Genomic DNA, 21,188 nt, shown 5'->3' on the forward strand with positions numbered 1-21,188 from the left:
CACAGTAAGTTTAGAAATATTATAAATATTTCTTTAAATGTATGGTTCTAAAATCTGGCTGATGATCAGAATCTCCTGGGCAGCTTTAAAAAAAAAAAAAAAAAAAGAGAGATTCCAGGAGCTGCACAGTCCTTCGGCATCAATCTTCTATAGGTACACTTGTATTGGGTGGAAGAATGGGCCATTTATGATTTCCCAGGACACTGGTGCCGCCAGTCCTCATGGCCATCACAGTCATAGGTCGCCTCTTCTAAGATCTGACCCAGAGGTCTTATACTCCTTCCTCCCCTCTGACTTCTTTCCTTCCTGTCTCTCTCTGCTGCTCCCCCTTGTCTTTTCTCTCTGTACTTCAGTAAGGCTGAGGGCAGGAAACTTCAGAGGAGCACAGGGAACAGGCACTGGCACGTCTTTCCTACTTCCCTCTGGGCCTCCATGTCTTCCCTGTTAAACCAGATGCCTTACCCTTAACAGTAAGTTCTCTTAATACCTGTGGGTGAGAGATGTACCCCCTGCCCAGGTGTTCCTTGAAATAAAGTTGTTTGGGAAGTGTGGTCTTAGTATTGGGGCCTTTTTCTTTCATCATGCGTAAACAGAAAACATCAAAATTTGTTCTTAAATAATTTACTTTTTAATCTTGACTTCTGTGAAAAGTTACATTTAAATTTAGGAAAACTTGAAGAAAGCCAATAGAGAGTCAACAGTTTTCTATGAGAGACAACTAGATGTGCAAATTTCAAATGTTTTCTATAATAAGTATAAATAATCCCATTTATTCACATTAAGAATGAAAATATTGATACACAAAATATTAAAATAGCAACTTTAAAAGAACTAAATGAAAACCCTGAAGTTTATGTGAAATCTTTAGAAAGACATTATAAAGAGATCTGTCAAGGAAAAAGGCTTATGGTATCTCAAGGGGAAAACACATCACAGAGGACAAGTAAAGACCATGGAGAATTAGTTATAGATTGCCCAAATTTTCAGGTTCTAAGTCCAGACACCCTCCCCGCAAAAATAGCAGCCTTTACCTCTGGGGACAATGTGTTTCCCTTCCTTTTTTTCTCTAGAACAAGTATGAGAGTAACACAAAACACACGGAGAAACTGCAGGCCAAGGACAGAAAGAAATTTCCTCGTACTCATGGTTACAAGGTTGTGCTGTCCCAATGCTAAGGTGGCCACGAGGTCACTGCCCTGCACCCCAGCACACAGCATTAACACAGCAAACAAAACCATCACCAAAGGCTCCACATTTCCCCGTGACCTTCTCCAATCTCATCCCTGCTCCTTCCCAATTGTCCCTCTAAGGAGGTAGGATACGCAGAAGCATCTCTACACTGTGGGGAAGGGTTTCTCATCGGAGGGCTGGGAAGTGGCTCTGGCCAAAGTTTCACGAGGAAGCATGAGAGTTTAATGAATTTATTTTCGATGCAACTTCTTCTTTCCAAAATGTGTGGAAAAGGTCGACTCCCTTACTGTGGTCAGGAGTTTGCTGTGTCTATAACATGACCGAAAGCCAGTATGTTATCTCAAGAAGACAGTATAGCAATTTCTGCAGACCAGAAGAAACAGCTTCACTTAAATAACCTTAAAGTTTGCAATAAAATAAATAAAGTGATTACACAGACACAAGAGTCTGCTGGTGGAGTTCAGGTGGGCTGTGTCCACGAGTCGTGCTAGCCCCTACAACAACCAGAAAATAGGTTATTATTATCAGTCAGTCTTCTTACTTAAACTTCTAGGGCAGCAGCGCAACGTAACAAACAAACAAAATTCCCTCATGTGTAACATAAGGGGCCATTATATGTGTATCCAGGTGTATGCTCACCTCAGTTCAAGTTAAGCTTTAGAAGTAAAGACAGTGATAACCAAAAGAGTTACACATCTGCCCACTGAGAATATTCTGGGTCTTACAAGGTGCATATCGTAAAGAGCAGCTGGTGTGCTTTTCACCGTGGACTTGTTCAGTCTCAGCAGCCTCAGCATCACAGTCCGTGGACGGTTCGGCTTCTGCCATGTCCGTGGGAAAGGAACGGGGCAGGGAGGGTGAAACCGTGAACGAGCGGCACTCTGAGGCTGCCCGTTACCCCTGAGCTTCCCGAGCTTCCGGCAGAGGGCCTGTGGGCCTCAGCTCCGCATCTCCGAGAAATGCTTTTGGAGGGCAGGGGCACTGGCTCCGACTTTCCCAGCCCGCCTGACCTGCGTCGTTCCCCTTTTCTCTAAGGATGAGGCGGTGGTCCTGGCACGCGCTCTGAGTCCATGAGGTTCCTGGCCGCCGCTTGGAAGGAGAGGAGGTGGAGCTCTGGGCTGAAGCTCACACCGCCCGCGGCCAGTCACACGCTTCGCTCAGATTCCAGGCCGGTGACCGAGAGCTTCTTTCCTGCCCTGCTCAGAGGCACCCTGGCCCCCCATGCAGGGCCGGACCCTCGGGTGGCACCGGGGCGCTGGGAGCACAGCACCACGTGGGCTAAGGCTCCAGGCCCCTCCGGGCCGGGGCTGGCCCCCTGGGTCAGGTTAGCCGTACATCTGCTTGAACTGAAAGCACTCGTTGCAGTAGCCGTTGCACTTGGCGTTGCCGAAGTGTTCACAGGCGGGGGCCCGGCAGCGCTGCGTGGGAGGCTCCTCAGGGACGGGCTCGGGCCGCCGGGCGCCGGCGGCCACGCGCTGGCCGAGGTGCTGGCACTCCATGCACAGCTCCTGGTTGCAGCAGGCCAGCACGTTCCTGCAGGTGGCCCGCGTGCACTTGGACCAGGAGGTGCTCTGGGTGGCTCGGGGCAAGTCTCTGTGCTGGCTCGCCCTCTGGGTGGAGAGAGCAGAGAGAACCACTGTCACATTCACTGTTCAGGGACCACACGGTGCCATCTCATCTGACGGTGTGGGTTCTACAAAGGGCTGGGGTGTGGTGAAGGCACCTGCCTGACCAAGCGGACAGGAGGCGGTCTATGGACGGGAGCCTCCAAGGACCTTTCCTCCCCATCCCACGAAAACAGGCCTGGCCCCAGGGAGGCCCGGTGGAACCACCAACCCTAACACGGAGTCCGGCAAAGCCTGGCCCGGCTCGCTTCCCTCTGGATTAATGCCAAGGTGCCCTCATTTAGACAGATTCCCTACCACCCTCCAACCAGTAGGAGAGGCATCTATCCATGAATGTTTGCTTTTATTACATGCCAGTAAGTGGAGGCACCCGGGATGTTCTGCCTTTTCCTTCTATCTCATAATAAGAGGATTACTTAAGAAAGTCTGCACTTCTGCTACAAATCCAAGAAGTCTCTGATCGCCATTTGGCTTTTCGGAGGCTTTAACAGGTTTTATTCCACGGCTGGTTTTATTTGCTTCTTAAAATGAATCTAAAGTAAGCTTAAGCCATGAAAATCAATAGGAACTGCTGTGCTTCCAGCCCTGGGGGCCAGGCTGACTTTTCCCCTGGTTTTTCCCTGGAACTCAGCAGGGAGGACAGCCTGCTTATCACTCCGGTGAGGAGGCCGGGCCCACAGGAGAGGGGGAAGTCCCTCAAGATGTCTCACCAGCTGCTCTTCAGTCCTTTTCGCTTCGTGAAATCTCTGATTCTGAGCTTCGATGAAACACTTCTGACAGTATCCTTCAAACACACTGCTTCCGAGGGCACCGCATTCCCTGCCCAGGCAGGGGACAGTGTTCTGGAACCTGGAGGCCGTGGGGCTGGCTTTCCCTGAGGCAGGGACAAAATCTACAACAGAGCAGAGGCTCATCAGTAACACGTACGGTTCACCAAGCGGACGGATGCTGACATCCGAGAAACAGACAGGTTCCTAATACAGATTAGACCAGCTGCGCTCTACCTACGAGAGCAACCTTTCAGAAACCTAGCAGAATAACCAACAGAAATAATACTGTAATAAAAACATCTTTGACTTTACAGATCTCTCCCTTTGGAACATGCCGCACTGGTCGGCGCAGTAACAGAACAAGCAGAGACATTAAGCGCCCGTCCTTCTTTCAAATCTGAGATTTCAAAAACCACAAATGGGCTCTTAGGACGTCAGGGAAGGCCGCTCTCTTTCCAGCTACCACTCAACGGGTTTTGAATTTTCTCTAGTATGCCAGAGTTTCAAAAGAAGTCTCGTCTAAATTCTGCGTTACAAACACTACACCACGTGACCTTATAAAAACAAATTCTCTGAACTCTACCCACAGGGCTCTTGTGGGTTTTGGAACTTGCCGTTCTGTGCTTTTGCTTCCAGGTGTGCCGGCAGAGCCACTGTGACTGTCCCCCCCACGCAAGGCACACTCAGTACCACAGCCCCTTCTTGAAGGGGCTCCCTTCTTGAATTTCAGGGGCAAACTGCCTTCTACGTAGGGTTTTGAAACAGGGGTGAAACCCATCCTCTCACTCACGTTTATTTTCTCTGTACTCGATGAAACACAGCGTGCAAAAGCCTTTGTTCTCTGGAGTCCCAAAGTACATGCAGCCCGCTTTCCTGCACTTGTTCATCCCCGTCCTGTCCCCTGGAGTCCGTGCGGCCGGGGAGCGGCGGCCAGAGGGAGCCTCGGGCCCGGCTCCGCGGCAGGCGTGCGGGGAGAGGCTCTGTGCGAGCTGTGAGGGGTCAGACTTGGAGCGCTGGTGGCAGGAGAGGGGGCTGCTCGAGCTGAGGTTCGGGGCGGGCTCGGCTGTAGTCCTTTTAAAGCAAGCACTGCAGATCCCATTAAACGTCCTGGTGACGTCCTGGAGGCAGGCTCGGCACTTGCCGGGGTCGAGATGCTGCGCGGGGTCCGAGGGGTGGCCCGCGGGAAGCTGCCGGGCGTTGTGGCATCGCTCGCAGAAGCCATTGTGCTGCACGTTGAGGGTGAAAGGGCAGCCGGGGCTCCTGCACTTCATGGCCGTGGTCTCGCTGAACAGGAAGAGGCTGGGTGCTGTCGGAGGGGCTGAGTGGGGACCCCCGGAGGGCTCCTCGGGGCTCCAGGCCTCCCCCCGGGAGGCCCCGAGCACCAGGCGGGGCAGCGCCTCAGGGCCCGGCTTGGAGTTGGGCTTTGGGGCTTTGGTGTGTTTCTTCTGCCGCCTCTCCGAGCACTCGTGGCACAGAGGCTGGGTGTTCACGGACATGAAGAAAGGGCAGTTGGGCGTTTCGCATTTGATGTCCATGAGAGAAAGCTGGGGGACGGAAGGTTCCAGAGGATTCTGGGGGTGCGTGTCTCTCCGCCCCTGCTCATTGTTTTCCTGCCACTTCTTGTACTCGTGCTGGACAAGTTCAAAGTAATCATCTACCAGGTTTATTTCTTTGGGTAAGTTAGCTTCATCCAACCTAAAGACCAAAAGGAAAAACATGAGACTACACACCTACACATACACACACACACACATACAACTTCACACCACTAGATCATAGAGCAAACTTTTAAAATGTGGCCTGTGGTGATAACTTCATAACCGTTCACTGAAATGCAGCCTGTGATGAAGACTTTGCACCTCTAACGTAACACAGTCCAATACTGTTGAGAAGACGTCATTATTTCGAGAATCAGTCTTATTTAAATAATTTTGGTCCACCCCAAATTATTGATAATTCTGAAGAAAGGGCTACTCAGGGGCTGCTTCTATACTTAATTACCCTCTTCCTCTTTGAAAAAGTCACTTTTACTTTCTAACTTCTCAGAGATCAAATTTCTAGTGAAACGTTATTCAGGGTATTCATTTGGGATGAGCTTACTTTATAGTACAAACTACCTTGTAACATGCTCTGTAGTTTTCTTTATTAATTTATTTTATTAATTTTAAACGTGCACCTGGCCTCTACTAGCGGTAACTGCCACGAGCAGTAACTAAGAGGCGGACACACCATCAGGCGTTACATACTGACTTCTGACTCTGTAATTTGTTCATCTCCACTTTGAGAAACCGATTCTCTTAGGTCTTCTCGGTCTTGTGCATTTCAAGTTCTAGGAAATGGGCATCTCTTTATCATCAAGCCAGTGTTTACAATTTTGATACCTGTACAACCTGCACTCTGGGTCTCTCCTCCCGACCCCACGTGGCCAAGTCACGTGCCTGCCACACAAACACATTCTACAGCTCAGTCTGTGTCTGGTGTGTCTGCCTTCCCCAGAAGCCAGGAGAATGAGTGTTTTGTTTCTAAGAATTTTCGCTTGCTAGTCTAGCACTAGGGTAATTAAAAAAAAAAACAACCTATCCTTGATGTGAATGCACTTTTTAAAGCCACAGCGCTGACGCTCAGCATCCAGATATGCAGAGAAATCATTTTGGATAAATTTCTTGTTCCCATGTGAAACCCAAGTTAGTGCTACCTGAAGTGATTGTCTCTGACTCACACACAAGCCCCTAAACTTGTTTCACGCTGGAGGAAACCAGCTTCAAATAACTTTACTGTTGGTCTTTGGGGTAGCAGCAGCTTAGAGATGACAAAGGATAGAGCGAAAACCAAACTGCTTACTTCGCAGCGTTAATTAAATGGGTGGTGCCATGGTCCCAGCCTTGAACAGGAATTTCTATCACCATCAAGTATTCTTTCAGGAGCTTTTCCTTCATCTCATTTTCAGGATCTGTCAAAAAGTGAACTTTTAAGTCTTCGAATCTTCCTCTCTCTCTGTTAACAAGTGGAACAGCTCGGATTTCTGAGGGAAAAAAACAACACACCAGCAAAATATGATTCTACTAAATGAGATTATGTGTGAGGCCATATATAGAACGACTACATTTTGAAAATGCAGAAAGGATACAATTACAGAGTGGAAAAGTATTATCTAGTCACAAAATCAAATGGGGAAACAAACTGCGCTCAACTCTAATAAAAAACACATGGTTGGGACTTCCCTGGTGGTGCAGTGGATGAAAATCCGCCTGCCAGTGCAGGGGACACGGGTTCGAGCCCTGGTCCGGGAAGATCCCACATGCCGCAGAGCAACTAAGCCCGTGCGCCACAACTACTGAGCTTGCGCTCTAGAGCCCGGGAGCCACAACTACTGAGCCCATGCACCTAGAAGCCACCGCAATGAGAAGCCCGTGCACCGCAACGAAGACCCAATGCAGCCAAAAATAAATAAAATTTAGAAAAACCAAAAAACCCCCACATGGTTTCCAGGACGCCCACAGCATATTAAGCAGCCTGGAGGCAGTAGATCTTATTGGTCAAATCCCACACTCAGAACCAGACCGACCTGGGTTCGAGTCCTGACTGTGCTACCATCCATCTCTGTGACATCAGGTAAGTTATTTAACTTCTCTGAGCTTCAAGTGCCTCATCTGTACTGTAAGGCTATCGCACCCACAGGGATGCCGTGAAGATGAAATGAAAGAAAATAATGTACCTGAGCATCTGTAAAGTGCCTTATTAGTTCCTCATTAAGCTATTACAATCATAGCTAACCTGCCAGACATTTACCTGCCCCATGCCAGGCCCTGTATTACGGGCTAATTAACAAATGGCAACAGTAATAGACATCATCTCCTACTTGCCACTAACATGCTGAAAGGACTTCCCAAACTGTAGACAAAAAGTTGGGGGCGCATTACGATGACTGCTATTGCATCACTGTTGCTAAGCAACTGACAGAACGCTGTATTTAAATAAAACTAATATACTTAAATGAGACTTTCCATAAGGAGCAAAAGAGCAAACCCTGATGTTCAGGAGGAACGGGGTGTACCAGTATCTACCAGCAAGTACAAATGTGAATAGATGCTCAGTTTTCTCACCAGGTCCACTGTCCTTCATGGTCACCAGGGGTACAAAGTGTTGGCTGTCGTAGCCGAGAATGATGGGGTATCTGTAGCATTCCTGGGCAGGCCAATGGAGAGGCAAGTAAATTCCGCCCACCTTCAAAGGAGCGAAATTGGAACCCGATTCCAAACTTCTCAGCATTTTGTCTGTTTAAGGAAAGAGAAAGAAAAGGTAAGGCCCTCCGTGGCTTTCATCAGATTCCATTTAACTATGGTCTCCTGTAACTTTGGTAGCATGGGTTTTCCTAAGAGGTAAAGCACTAAAGCTGAAAAGCACTTAAATACGGATAAGCCCTCAGCAGGCATCTCACCTGAAATGACAATGATCGGCCTTCTGAGGATGTTGCAAAGGACAAATATGTGTATTTCTTCCAGTGAATTATACTGAAGTCCACTGCGGGCCACTGGTATGTCCGTGGATGCCATTTTGACAAGGTTGTCCCATTCATCAGTCCAATTCTAAGGGGACAGAAAAGAAATCATTGCATGTACTCTGCACTAAAAAACAATTCTGGCTTCACTCTATAATTTATCACTTGTATCACTCAGCTTACTTTTACCCTTTCTTGAAATTATCACTTAAACGATCACCCTTTTGTCCCCACTTTGGCTTTCTTCCCTTACTTTTTTCCACTACAAGGCAAACTCAAACGTAGGGGAGGATGGGGACAGCACCTGCTTTCAAAAAAATCCCTGATGAGGCATAATGTCAACGCTCCTCATCCAAATGTGCACAAAAATCCCAAACTTGTGACTGAAAATGGGGAGGCACCCGTCTGAATTTGATTGGCTGGCTCAGTAAAGCATGAGAAGGGCAATCAAACTGAAAAACAACTAAAACGCCACAGGGAAGCCCAAGACCAGAAAGATCATTCTAAGATGACTCCCCAGCTGGGAAGCAGTGACAAGAGCCTCAGGTCCATCCCACAGGAGGTTTCTGGTGTTTTCCATTGACTCTGCTTTGCCAAGTTTACGTGACCCGGCAAATCACATGCTCCTTGAGAGCAGGGACTGGCCGAAGGTATTGTTTTGCCACCATGGAGCTCTGTCAATAGATGCTTGATGAGGAAACACAACATACCCGGGTATCGTAGCAAAGCCCCGTTTCCACGAATTCCTGAGACTTAAGAGACTCCAGCTGCCAGCGGAATTTAAAGTTGCGGGTGTCCGTCTCCTTGAGGGTGCTGAAGAGCGCCTTCCTCAGGACCAAGTCTGTGTCCTGAACACCCCACATGTACTGGGAAGCAGCGTGCATGAGGCAGTTTCCGTCACCTGAGGACAGAAGGGAAGGAAATTCAAGCAAATCTACATCTAAGGCCTAGCAGGGGTTCACAGAGTAAACTAGCCTTACAGCTACCGTGCGGGGACCCAATAGCGCTTGTGAGAAACGCCAGTGGTTTAATGTCTTAGGCGAAGGGCCAACTGGTAACATTTCACAAGGTGATGACAGCTTTAACGAAAAAAAAATATATCATTCTTTTAACTCTGATTTTTAATGAACGATACTAACAGAGCCAAGGAACCAGAGACTGAGAGTCAGGAGCCCTTGGTTCCAGCCTGGCTCTGCCCTAACTAGCTTAGGTGACCTTGGGGGGAAATTCCTTAACCTCTGAGTATTTTTCCTCTTTGGAAATGAGGACACTGGGTTATGATCTCTGAAGTCCACTCCTTTCTAACATGCCTTGATTTTCTGGCTAAGACGCTGGCACTATTGCTCTCTGACTCTGAGAGAGAACCCCCAGGGTAACATGCTCAAACCAGGAAGCTGGTCTGGCTCCATTTACTAGACAGGGATGGCCTGGCCATGACTCAGCGGTACATGACTTGACCATCCCACCACAGCCTTTGGGGCCTGGGAGCTTCCTCTCCTGGTCTGTAAAGTGGGATTGAGAAGACTGAATTACCTACTGCCTGCCCACCCCACCCCCAGAAATGCCTTGTGTGAACCCGCCTGTTAGCAATTAGAGTCCTTTCTCAGAGTTAAAGAGGGCCTGGATGTCTACCTTTGAAAATAATTCAGTGTTTAGGGCTGGCACTTGAGGAATTTTGAGCCTTTTGAGAAAAAGATAGGTCTAATTTTATTCTATCACTTTGTTACTTTTATAGGTTAAAATCCACAATTCATGAGACTGCATTGCTTTTTGAACTCCAAAGAATAAACATTTTGGAGGTCTGTTTAATATTTAAAAAGTTAACTCTTTAGTCTCTTTTGGGAAGTGCATAATTGTTTTTATAAAGAGAAGTTCAATCGTGTTCTTACATTGTTCTATGGGGCAATAAAGCTATTTGAAATTTTATCAAATCTTAATTACAGTCAACTGTAAACAACAACAACAGCAAAAAACCCTCAAAAATGTAGCCGCAGCCAGTATCCGTTCAATTTACACACTTAGAAAAAATAGCTAAATAAACATTCAAACAAATGAACCAAAAAGATCGCTCAAGGCTTGTGTCTTGGCAGAAATGTAGCAACAACTGCATTCTGTTGAAATTTCCCCTTTGCAAAATCTAGAGCAAAGATAAGGCTTTTTTTCTTCTTGTGCTTACTTTCAGTTCTTTATTGAGATGCACCAGCATAAAATTCCCTAAGTAACATCTGGAATTCCCCAGCGCTAAGTTATTTGACTAGCAATTGAGCAACAGCTATTGTACTTTTTGTTGTGGTGTGTAGACATTTAAAGTGCGAAGTGCACTCTGGACTTTCCAAGTGGGTGTGGTCAGGGTGAGCTGGAATAGGGCTACTCATTATACAAGTGAAATCGCTGCAGCCAATAGACGTTGGAATTTTTCACATGAAGTTTCAATTTTATGCCACCTACTCCCTTCCTCATTCACCACAGTCTCATATCCTCAAATGCAAACTTGTGAATCACCCCCTCCCCAAACAGATCATTGACTTTGTAGAGCCCTCCTATAGGGGGAAGGCTTAAAAAAAAAAGTGCTAATAAAAATCAGAGAGGAAAAGTCATTTGTTTCCTTCCTTCCCCTAAATACCTTTTCTTCCTTTTCCAGAATTTTAAGGAATTTTTTTTGCAAGTGGTGAAATAAAAGGATCCTGAGCCTAAAAATCCTTACTTCTCAGAAAATGATATCAGAATGCACTTGCTTTTGTAGTTTTGTTTGTAGCATGAATCCTTGATTTAAATGACCTATCTTTGCAAAACAAGTATTTACTTTTTATATTCCATTTTTTCTCTTAAGGAACCAGAGCAAGTTAACCCTAAAATCTCAGTTCAGTTCATGATAATACGTTTTTTCTCTTTCTACCACATTTCTAATTTGGCAGAATCTGTTCTTTCCAACTCTCCCACCTCTTTTTGTAACCAAATGGGAGAGAGTTAAAACCACAAACTGTCAGGACCATAAACCCCTTGATGACGACTTCACATAATTACCTACTTCTAAGCATCACTTGACTTAATGCCAAGAACAACATAAACACTACATAGCCCCAGTTTTCTTTCTATGTTTCTAAGAATCTGTGCTTCAAAAATAAAAGCAAGATGCTGAGGTGACGCTAACTCCCAGAACCAAAGGAAAAAAACATGTCCCTCAATCGTGCCAAGTTACCCAAGTCAAAAATGGCCAACGTGAATGTACCAATTTATTTAAGTTGATGTCCTTATCATCTCACTGTCAACAAGGATGTACTAATTTTGCCCTTCGACGTATTATTGTGATCGGGATGGTTTAGGATCGTCACTGATCTAAGGACAGGAGCCTTTTGAGAAAAAGGCCTTACTTAAGACTATAAGCAGTCTACTTGCTTCTTGTAATAATTCGCTGCATTTATAAAGTAGAATTTTGTATCTGCATGAAAAACAGTATGCTCGAATGTTTCTGTGATGTGCATACTCTTGCTCAAAGGAAGTAAATAAAAAACAAAACAGTAAAGCTTAGAACAGGAAACACCTACTAGTCATAAACGGCCATTGGGTAGACAGTCACAGACAGCAAGAAATGCAGTACAGTACTAGGAATCCCTAAAAAAACATGCAGTAGAGGTCTAAAACCTGTGCTAAAAATCTCAAGTATCTTTCTAGTTCCTATCATGGGACTGTGGGCAACAGAACCCAGGTAAGGGAGGAGCTGACAACAGTCACTGGTTAACCCATAAAATGTCACTGATTCAAGAAGTGTAAGGCCATCATCACAAGCATTTTCTAATGACAGTGGGAAACGCTACCAGTTTTCACACAATGCTTTCCTTTTGAACTTAAAGCCTTTTGATATTTCCATTACTGGCTAGGGAAGGGTATTTCACAGATGATTAAACAGTTGCAAGAATTACATACAGAAGTCATACATACATACCATACACATATACTTAATAGGTGCATGGTGTCTAGAAATGCATTCTTAAAGCCTCAGTGCGCTCTGCTGTCTAACATACACTAGAAAATATCCTTAATTAAAATATTCACAAAACAAGCTTGCTTTCGTTACGTGCCCCTTATAGAATCTCTATACTAAGGTGCCTACGGCCTTAAGAGATTCGATCTGGACTGGTGTTATTACCTTCTAATAAGTGGCCACCCAGCCCGGTGGGAGCTACCCCAGCCCCCAGACAAAAGCATGTCTTACCATTTGTTTTCAGCGCCACAAGCTTCCTGACTTCTCGACACCAGTTGAGCTTCTTCTGGCTTTCCAGGGAGGCCTGGATGTTTCTGTCGATGAGAGCATTGTGGATGATCTCCCGAAACTGTGGACAAAACTGGCAAGTTCTGAACATTTCCAGTGTGTACCGGTGCATGGATTTAAAATGGTGAATGATTCCATTGGTAGGTTTAAAAATATCTTCTGGAGTTCTCTCTCTTATCTTCACAGCTTTCCGCATATTGCTCAAATACAAAGCCAGAGGAAGGAGTTGCTCAGCCATGGTGCTCTCCAACACCTGAAGAGAAGGGAAAGAAAACCCCATGCCGTTAGCTCGGCTTTGATATGACTCCTATATACCTGCCTGCAGGAAACCCCAGTGTTTGATCTTGTCATTACCCTAAGCGGTAGGCAAAAGATCTTAGTCACCTCTACTCCCAGGATACTAGCTGGCCCCAAAGATGAACTCACACCGGACTGTTTTAAGTTACATCACTTTTAAAGATTAGTCTAAACAAGAGAAGGAAGGCGGGCAGTGGGCAACGAGGAGGAGGGGAATAACCCATGTTTTCAGTAACATTTGTCAGGGAGCCAAGCCTGTCTGTCAGCAACAGGTATGGTGCCTCGTAACGGACTGAAAATCCCACTCCATCCTGATGCCGCTCTGAGGCAGCCACTGGATTTTAGGCGCCCTGAATGCCAGTTACAGGCACAATGCAGTCCTGACAAGTCTGGCTCCTTTCCTAACAGCACCACCGAGCAACCCGTGCTCTTAGGCAAAGTCTTGATTTACCTCTTTCAAGCACTCCCTCCCTATACTGGAAAGACAATAAATATTTTGCGAAAAATCCTGCAATTTTATGCTGCCACCTAGGCTGCTGATTGGACTTTTCTCTTTAGTCCCCAAAAGAAATATTTATAAAGCATTTACTTGTAAAATGTATTATAATATACAAAGAGTTAAACTGCATGTTTTATAACCAACACAAAAGCTTATTCCCGGCAAGGTGTTTTGTAATTTTAAGAGCAAACGGTCAGCGGTCTTTCAGAACCTCTGCACTGAACTTAACAACGTGAGAATAAAAAACAGAATAATGAGAACAATAACAATAATAAAATAATAAATTCTATACTTCCAAGAGCAGATATTGGAAGTACAGAATTATATTCTATATAATTACAGAATTAGCTGTATTACTTCAACTCAACCGTCAACCAAATTTTATTATCGTCCTCCAGGTACCAACACTCAGATGGATTGGATTTTGCACCCTGTCTTCACCCTGAAATCTGCAAGCAAAATCAACTGGTGGAAAGAAATAAAAGTCTGGAAGCAGACAAGGAAAGAAGTTTCAGCCAGAGGGACCACTCAGGACAAATGAACGAGGAGGGGGGCAAACTCCAGCATCTCCAACCCATGCCAACAGCATGGAATGATGGAATGATGTAACGTGGGATCTTCACAGAGCAGAGCTTTGCAGAGAGCCAGCTCACACTCACTGGCCCTTAGTAGGGTGCCCTGCCATCCATCCTGATTTCCAAGATGAAGACAAAGACATTTTCAGAGCACGAAGAGAGGCCCTAGGAAGTTTCACTGCATTTGTTAATCCCACTCTTGTGTCATACTCTTTACCAGGGCAAGCCTCTAGCTGAGAAAGAAGTTAAACCAATGTAAGAGGGAGAAGAAACCTAGATTACAGAGAAGCCAGTCCTGGTGGGTCTCGGCTCTCTCAAAGGCATTGATAAAATGGTCTAAATTCTCATGGCCCTCTCCAAGGAGAGAGGTGGACTAGAAGACCCTGAGGTTGCTTCTGAGGAGTCTTCTGGTGGTAGATTTAGCTCAGGATTCCTTATCTGATAGCTGGATGATGCCTGGAAGAAGTCATTCTCTGGGTCAAATGGTAATCTCTGCTTTGATGTCAGATATTCCTTGCAGGTGGATTTGGGGCAAAATCATGGCAGGACCACAGACACAACCAAGGGACAACATATCACACACACTTCCCCTTGGTGGCATGGCAAATGCCTCTTTCACGATGTCATTCATTTGTCCACCCATCACTCAACAAGCACTGCCTGACCACATACTTCTACTGCCTGACCATCAGCTTGATGCTGAGGCTAAAGATAAAGACAACCTTATTCCCCGGCTTGAAATCACATGACCACCTGAGTCTCCATCTACGGCAACTGAAGTACTGGTCCTGCTCAGGTAGGTCCCACACCATCCAGGGTCAGGGCTTTGCTGAGAAGCCCGGTCTTCCAACACCCACCCCTTGCTAATCTCAGAACACCACTCCCGTGATGGCAGTGCCTGCTGCTCACACAAGGAAACAGACAGGTACGAGGAAGATTTGAAACAAGCTAGTTGTAGCCTCTTTTTTGACTCTTCTTTTATCTTCATCTTCACCTAAGATCTTTCAGCAAAGTTCTCAAACACTGAAAGCTGGAACCATAGGCAAGACACGCAAATGTCAACATTTGATAGCCCGGTATCACCTCACTCATAGGTTCAGCCTCGCACGGCCTGCAGAATTGCCTCCTTAAAAGAAATCAAAACCCACTGCCCAACTGCCTAGGACTTGGACTTCTCCACACTTAAGATTAAAGAATAATCTGACCTGTGATAAAGAATTTCTGAGCTATGATTGTAATGTCCTTATATGCAAAGACATACGATATTACCCATCACATTTCTTTCATGTTTGTTACCTCATTGGCTTTTTATCAACAAATATCGACTTTTTAGAAAGTACCCCCCCCAAAATTCAAAAATTGTACAAAGAATTGGAAAAATAAATAAATAAAGAAGCACTTTAGACCACCAAGACCGAAGCAGTAACTGGCTGTTTAGTACTCTGGGACATTAGGGCTGTGGTCCAGAGGACCCTGAAACACTGGTTCTCTCAGAAGGCTGCCCTGAGATACTTGACCAGAGCGGCTTTCCAAGGAAAGAAGATCAGAGGCTGGGAGAACTGAAAACAAAGCGGTCTCAACAAGTTCTGAGCTCCTTCCTTACTTAATACCACGGCTTTCCTGAAAGGCCAGGTGGCAGGATGTGGGACGACCCCGACTGACAAAGACAGTCTGACTGGGGGATAGGGGCCTGCAGATGCTCTAAACTGGAGCCTCCAAAGGCAGGCCGACCACCCACTGCTACACGCATACTTCTCTGACACTGCTTAACTCTCAGTGTCTGCAAGCCGTCCCCGGGAAGTTGAGCTGACCTGGCTCCCCGCCCCCTGGGTTTTGCTGCCCCTGAGACATGCCACACCTTCGGGCTGGTGCTACAGCAATCTGGAAAGAGGCCACAGCAGTTTGCAAGGGCTACGTAGCCGTAAGCATGCAGAGCTTGATTCCAAAAAAGACAAGCCAAAGAGCAAAGCACCAATGACCACCCGCGACCAAGCGGCCCCGGGAGCGACTCTCCCCGCAGGCAGCTGCCTTTCAAGTTCTCTGCATTATCTGCAAGAAACAGCTGGCTGGATCCTTGAATCCCGGCTGTCACCCCAACATCTGGTGCGGCCCCCTCAACTCTCAGCAGTGAAGAACCTACAACGGGTACAAACGGCCAACAAACTCCCCTCTGGAACCGCTGCAAAACCAAGGCCAGGTCGACGGGGCCAGCCCGCGGGTCGCTGCCAAACTCGCACCCGCAGCCCTTGCCCGGGGGAGACGGCACAGTGATGCGGGGGTTACCTCTTCGGGACACGCGATCCTCTGCAGAAACCCCAAGTCCAGGTCAGGACAGGCGTGCGCCGTCGGCTGGGGTCACGGTCGGGGTCGGGGCCAGGTGGAGGCGGCGCCCCATGGACGCCCTGCTCGGGGTTAGTTCGCGGGCCGGGCCGGCCGGGGGTGCGTCTCTCTTCTGCCGCCGCCGCTGCCGCCGCAGTTTCCCCGGCGGCCGCTCTTGCCGCTCCGCCCCCCGCGGCCCCTAGCTCGTTGCACTTAGCCGCCGCCAAGGCTGCAGACTGCCAGTTCTCTTTTTTCCCTTTCTGTTTTACCGCCCGCGGACAGCCGGGGATTTCCACCCAGGGACTTTCCAGTCACGTGACGCGGGCCGGGCGCCCGGAGCCGGTGGTCTCCTGCCGCTAGGGGGCGCAGGAGACTCGGGAGGCCTGATGCGCTCCGCCCCGCCCCGTCCCCGCCCCGCCCCGCCTTGCCCGACGCCCGAGAAACTCCTGCGCCCCGCCCCGGGGTGTCCCCGCATGAGTCACCTGGGCATTTCGGAAGCTGGACTCAACGTCACATCCATGTGGAAATCGCAGTGATGGGAACTGGAAATGAAATAGGTTCTTTTTCTCAGCCGTTTTTCTGCAGAAAATCATCAACTGTGGAGAACAAGAAGGGAAATCATAAAGAAAGAAAACCCTAAAAACCACCACAGGCCTCCGCTGGATTTGCAAAGCTTGGACTGCGCACGTGATGAGCTCGTCGGGAGCGCCCAACTCTGGGCCCCCGGGGGGATTTCGAGAAAAAGATGCAGTCACAGCCCTTGGTCCCCATCCGCAGCATTCGTGACAGCCCCGGACCCCAGGCTGGTGCGATGCCGTTTCCAAGTGACGTCAGATCTCGTGGCCCTGCAGACTCGAAATTCGCAGGGGCAAAGCCAGTCTTAGATAAAATTAGGAATCAGAACCACTATCAACCCCGTCCTTCACTTGATTGATTTCCCATCTCCATTTCTGCGTACCAGGGGCCCGGGGGGCATCCCATTCAGGTAGCATTTCAGTTGAGAAATCACTTCTAGTCCCTTACTGTCCTTGCCACATCCCCCTAAGATCTTATTAGGCGTCTTTTTAGAGGTCCTGATGACAGTTCACCCCAAGATGCCAATGGCTGATAATACTTATTACCCCCCGCCCCACACCCCCTTATTAAACAGCATTCTAAGGGCAGTGTCTTCACCTAGAGGGTGTCCTGTAGAAATAGGTGTCAGCCACCTTGGCTGTGCAGGAACATGAGTTGTGGAGAGGGGGCACTAGGTCCTTTTGCTGTCTTGGTCTCCCCCTTGGCTCGGCTCATTTTCTAGAATGACTAGACTAGAACCAGACTGAAGTATTCTGTACCACTGCTCCCTTGTAGACTGAGGTATACTTGTCAGGCCATATATCTCAAGTTTTGAATTATAAAAATATACTCCTCTCTCCAGTAAGAACCTGCAGAGCCTGGGCTGGAGGCTGCGTGGAGTGTGGCACTTTTCCAATGGCACTTAGAGAGTCCGTGGTGACCAAGGGCCCAGGGCTGGTGCTGGTCGTTTGAAACCAATGGCTGGAGTTTCTTCCAACTCCAAACCACCTGGTATTTGTCGTCCTCTCATTCACAAATGTTTTCAGCTGCCAACACTCAAACAATGGATAGTCAAGCTAGTAATATAATAATGATAACGGTGATGATGATGCTTATCAAGTCCTTACTATATGCCAGGCTGTAGGCTAAGTGTTGGCAATGCATTCTGCCATTGAAGTCTCACAACCCCACTTTGCAGATGAAGAAACTGAAGTTTAAGAAGCTTACTCCATTCGCCCAAAGTCTACACAATCAGTGGCAGAGTTGTGACTGGCGCTGGGCCTGCCTTATTCCAAAGCCCACACTGCTAGGTCCTCTCAGAAAACAATCACTCTCAGAAAAGATCCTACAAAATTTAAAGTCTCAGGGCCTCTGTTTGTACCCTGGCCACAGCCTCATAAACTTACAGCACTCACTTAACCAAACGTGGACCCTGGGCAGGGCCAGAATATGGTCTTGGGACCCAGACGGGCCTTGGTGTCATCCTCAGGAAACTTTCTGAGCTAGTGGAGATGATAAAAGATGATGTATGCAAAAGAACATCCTCAGTCCTCAGACCCCTCTCCCTTTGTGCTCCTTTGGAAACAGAATGTGCCTGTTCTTGTGCATCACGGTCTGGCTCTGGCCCCTCAACTCCTCCTGTAGCTTCCATTGCCCCTTTTCTGGTTTCCATCTGCTCCCTGGTTTCGTGAGTTAGGAATGCAATAGCAGGCGTAACAAGCCTGAAGGACCACACTCATATCTGTCACTTCTAGTTGTCCTGAGACCGCCGCTATACCATCTTGCCTGCCAGGATTTGTGACAAGGTAATGGCAGTCAGAGTCAGGAGTGGTCTGTAACCCTCAGTTTAGCTCTAGCCCCATTTCCATAGTTCTACGACTGGAATGATGGTCTCTGTGAGGAGGCATTCTTAGCCCTGCCCTTCTCTAGTTTTTACTGTTCTTTCTGTCTTCTAAATCAGAGCTCTGGCTGTGCACTTTTCCTTTTCTCATACTTAACACATGGGCGAGACCAGTAAGAATTTTCTTGGTAAATCAGAAAGAAAGAGTGGAAGAGGAAGGGAGAGTATAGAAGGAGAAACTCCTTATCAGAAAGGGGATATAAAATGTGGGGAAATCTGTGGAATGAATTGAAACCAGAGAGATATAAAAGCCTTGCAAGGGACTTTAATTTCTGCGATAGACCTTATCAAGATGAACAGAACTCTGCAAAGAGAAATGAATATTTATTGAGTGGACACATAGGAGAAAAAAAAAGTGTCTCCTTATAAGAGAGAAGAGGAATTCTGGTTATGTGGAGTGTTTTGGTGAGTTCCCTAGTTATGTGTCATTTTTATTGTGGTGCCAACATTCACATGTCGTGAACTTCATACAATGAGCACACATGACCTCTTGGAGTTAGTCTGTGGGACTGTGACTGTGGCCTGTGTGCCTATACCACATAATGAAAAAGATGTGCATCCCAAGATAGTGGGGTTGGAGTGGAGGGGGTGGGGGTGGGGAAGGGGGCAGGAGAAACCTGACTAAAGAGGGACAGATGTGACAATTGGGAAGAGGACCCATATCTGGTTCACCTCAAAACTCAGTCCATGAGTCTTTCTTAAGAAACAGCCACAGCGTATTTCTGAAAGTGTATGGAATTCCATGGCATGGCAATCATGGGTTAAACTAAAATCGAACATTTTGTGTCTGTGGTACAATTGTTCCCCTTTTCCTGGCATTGTTCTCTGTTGAAAAGGAAAATCCATATTAAACGTATTTTGAAATAGCCTTATGTAAGTATGGCAGTTTAGTTATTGCAGGGTGGCTTTAAATCCTGCTTCAAATTTTAATAACCCTGGGCTGAGTTTTGAGATTATTGAAGTGTGAGGTTTGCACTTTCAAGGCTGTTATCAGGGGTAGTTTTGAAAAGACAATAGAAGTTCTTTGTGGGCTATAACTCCAAGGAGAACTGGGATAATGATGTCACAGGTTTCATCACCCTATGGATGCCAAATTTTCCTGAAATGCTACTTCTTATCTAGGGACCTCAGATCCTCTACAGGGATTATCTGGGGTGAATGGAGAAACCAAGACCCACCACAGGGAAGGGACTTAACTGAGGTAACCCAGTGAATCACTAGTAACAGGAACAAAGATCCTCCACTAGAAGGGAGGGAGCTGGTTTAGTGCCAAGTTCAACCCCTCTTTATCCTACTTTGCGCGAAAGCATGGAGTACTGAAATCTGAAACTTGTCAGAAAATTCATTCCCCAGTGAATTCTGGTATAACTTTCTGTCAACACTTGGCTGAAACACTTGCCAAAGTAACTTTATTTTACATTATGAATGTAAATATTCAATTCTTGGTTTCATTTCCGTTTCTGTGGAGGCTTCTATTAATGACCCAGTATGAATGATGTCCGAAAGATCTAAAATGGGTTTTATTAGGAACCAGCTGGTGTGCGGGGTTGGGTTTAATAGTAAGCTGGATGTTAACTGAAATAAATTAGTTCCTGTTTTGTGGAATAGTGCAAGCCATTGTGAAAATTTGCCTTTGATGCGCCACCTTTTTCTTCATTTATCTCTCAATTCCCTTCATCCAGTTTGGGGTGCCCATAATCCTGCTTCCTTGTCACCCCTGCCTTCTCTCCTGGCCTACTCCCCATGAGCATAAAGAAGGATTTTGGCTTTCATTCTCTCCCAGGGGCCTGTTTTCTGGGACTGGCTAATCTAATAAGGTAATTTGTGTCCATTTTCAAGAACAGATTGCAATGTGTTACTGTGTTATATTTCTTGAGAAACATTCCTGTTGACACCAGAACTTCCCAGAGCTTAAAGGTAGAAACTCCAAGTGCCTTAGCAGGCTGGAGGAGAAGCAGCTGTATTTCCATGATTCTGAGAATCCAGAGTTGCAAGGCATACCCTGGATTTGATAGCAACATGGCGGGTGGGGCAAACAACCTCATCCTATTAAATGTACACATGTTCTTTCTTTTACTCACTGACTATAGCCTACATTTATTGATGTAATTACATTCCCCCTTCTTCTTCACTGTGTAAATGAGGAAAGACTTTAGCTCTACACTCCTAGGTTCCATAGCTGGGTCTATGAACTGAAAATAGATTAACAGGAGAAAACGTCTACAAACATTTATTAATTTTTAATATTATGTGCATGGGGCATCGCAGGAAAAAAGTGTATGTACCTGAGATGAACCAGCCAGACATTCTCTTCTTTCTTATTAGAATGAGTAAACATCAGCAGGGCAGAAAAGCAAGGACCCTCTGCCGGTGTGCTTATCGCACATGTTTATGCATGTGTATTATTCTCTTGATTATAGGGAAGTTGACTAGTCTCCCAAACGAATGTTTAGGTGTTTTAAAATGTTTATTCATGCACTTTAATTTTAAAAATCCATTTGTAAATGAGTTTATCATATGCAAAAATATTAACCTTTTGTTTGTTTTATGTTACTGAAAAAAACACTCTTGTTTTCCGAACTGGGTCTGTTGTCATAAAGTCTTAAGACTTTAGCTTTAATTGGTTTTTAGTTTTCATTATAGAAGGTTTAGAAACCTAGAAGGAAATTTTACAATTGCCATATTTTTA

At 46.5% G+C, this 21,188-nt stretch overlaps 1 protein-coding gene across 1 annotated transcript; it reads right to left on the reverse strand.

Moving 5' to 3' along the window:
- Positions 1-820: 820 nt before the first annotated feature.
- Positions 821-16,374, reverse strand: TNFAIP3 (TNF alpha induced protein 3). The gene is made up of 9 exons (XM_060114494.1): positions 16,009-16,374; positions 12,298-12,607; positions 8,795-8,985; positions 8,025-8,172; positions 7,690-7,860; positions 6,428-6,608; positions 4,377-5,281; positions 3,527-3,708; positions 821-2,801 (listed from the first exon to the last, which is right to left on the reverse strand). The coding sequence occupies exons 2-9, from the start codon at positions 12,590-12,592 to the stop codon at positions 2,517-2,519; spliced, it is 2,358 nt and encodes a 785-aa protein (XP_059970477.1). The 5' UTR covers positions 12,593-12,607; positions 16,009-16,374; the 3' UTR covers positions 821-2,516.
- Between the last annotated feature and the right edge of the window lie 4,814 nt (positions 16,375-21,188).

Source organism: Mesoplodon densirostris, chromosome 12, assembly GCF_025265405.1.
Source record: "Mesoplodon densirostris isolate mMesDen1 chromosome 12, mMesDen1 primary haplotype, whole genome shotgun sequence".
NCBI classification, from domain to species: domain Eukaryota; kingdom Metazoa; phylum Chordata; class Mammalia; order Artiodactyla; family Ziphiidae; genus Mesoplodon; species Mesoplodon densirostris.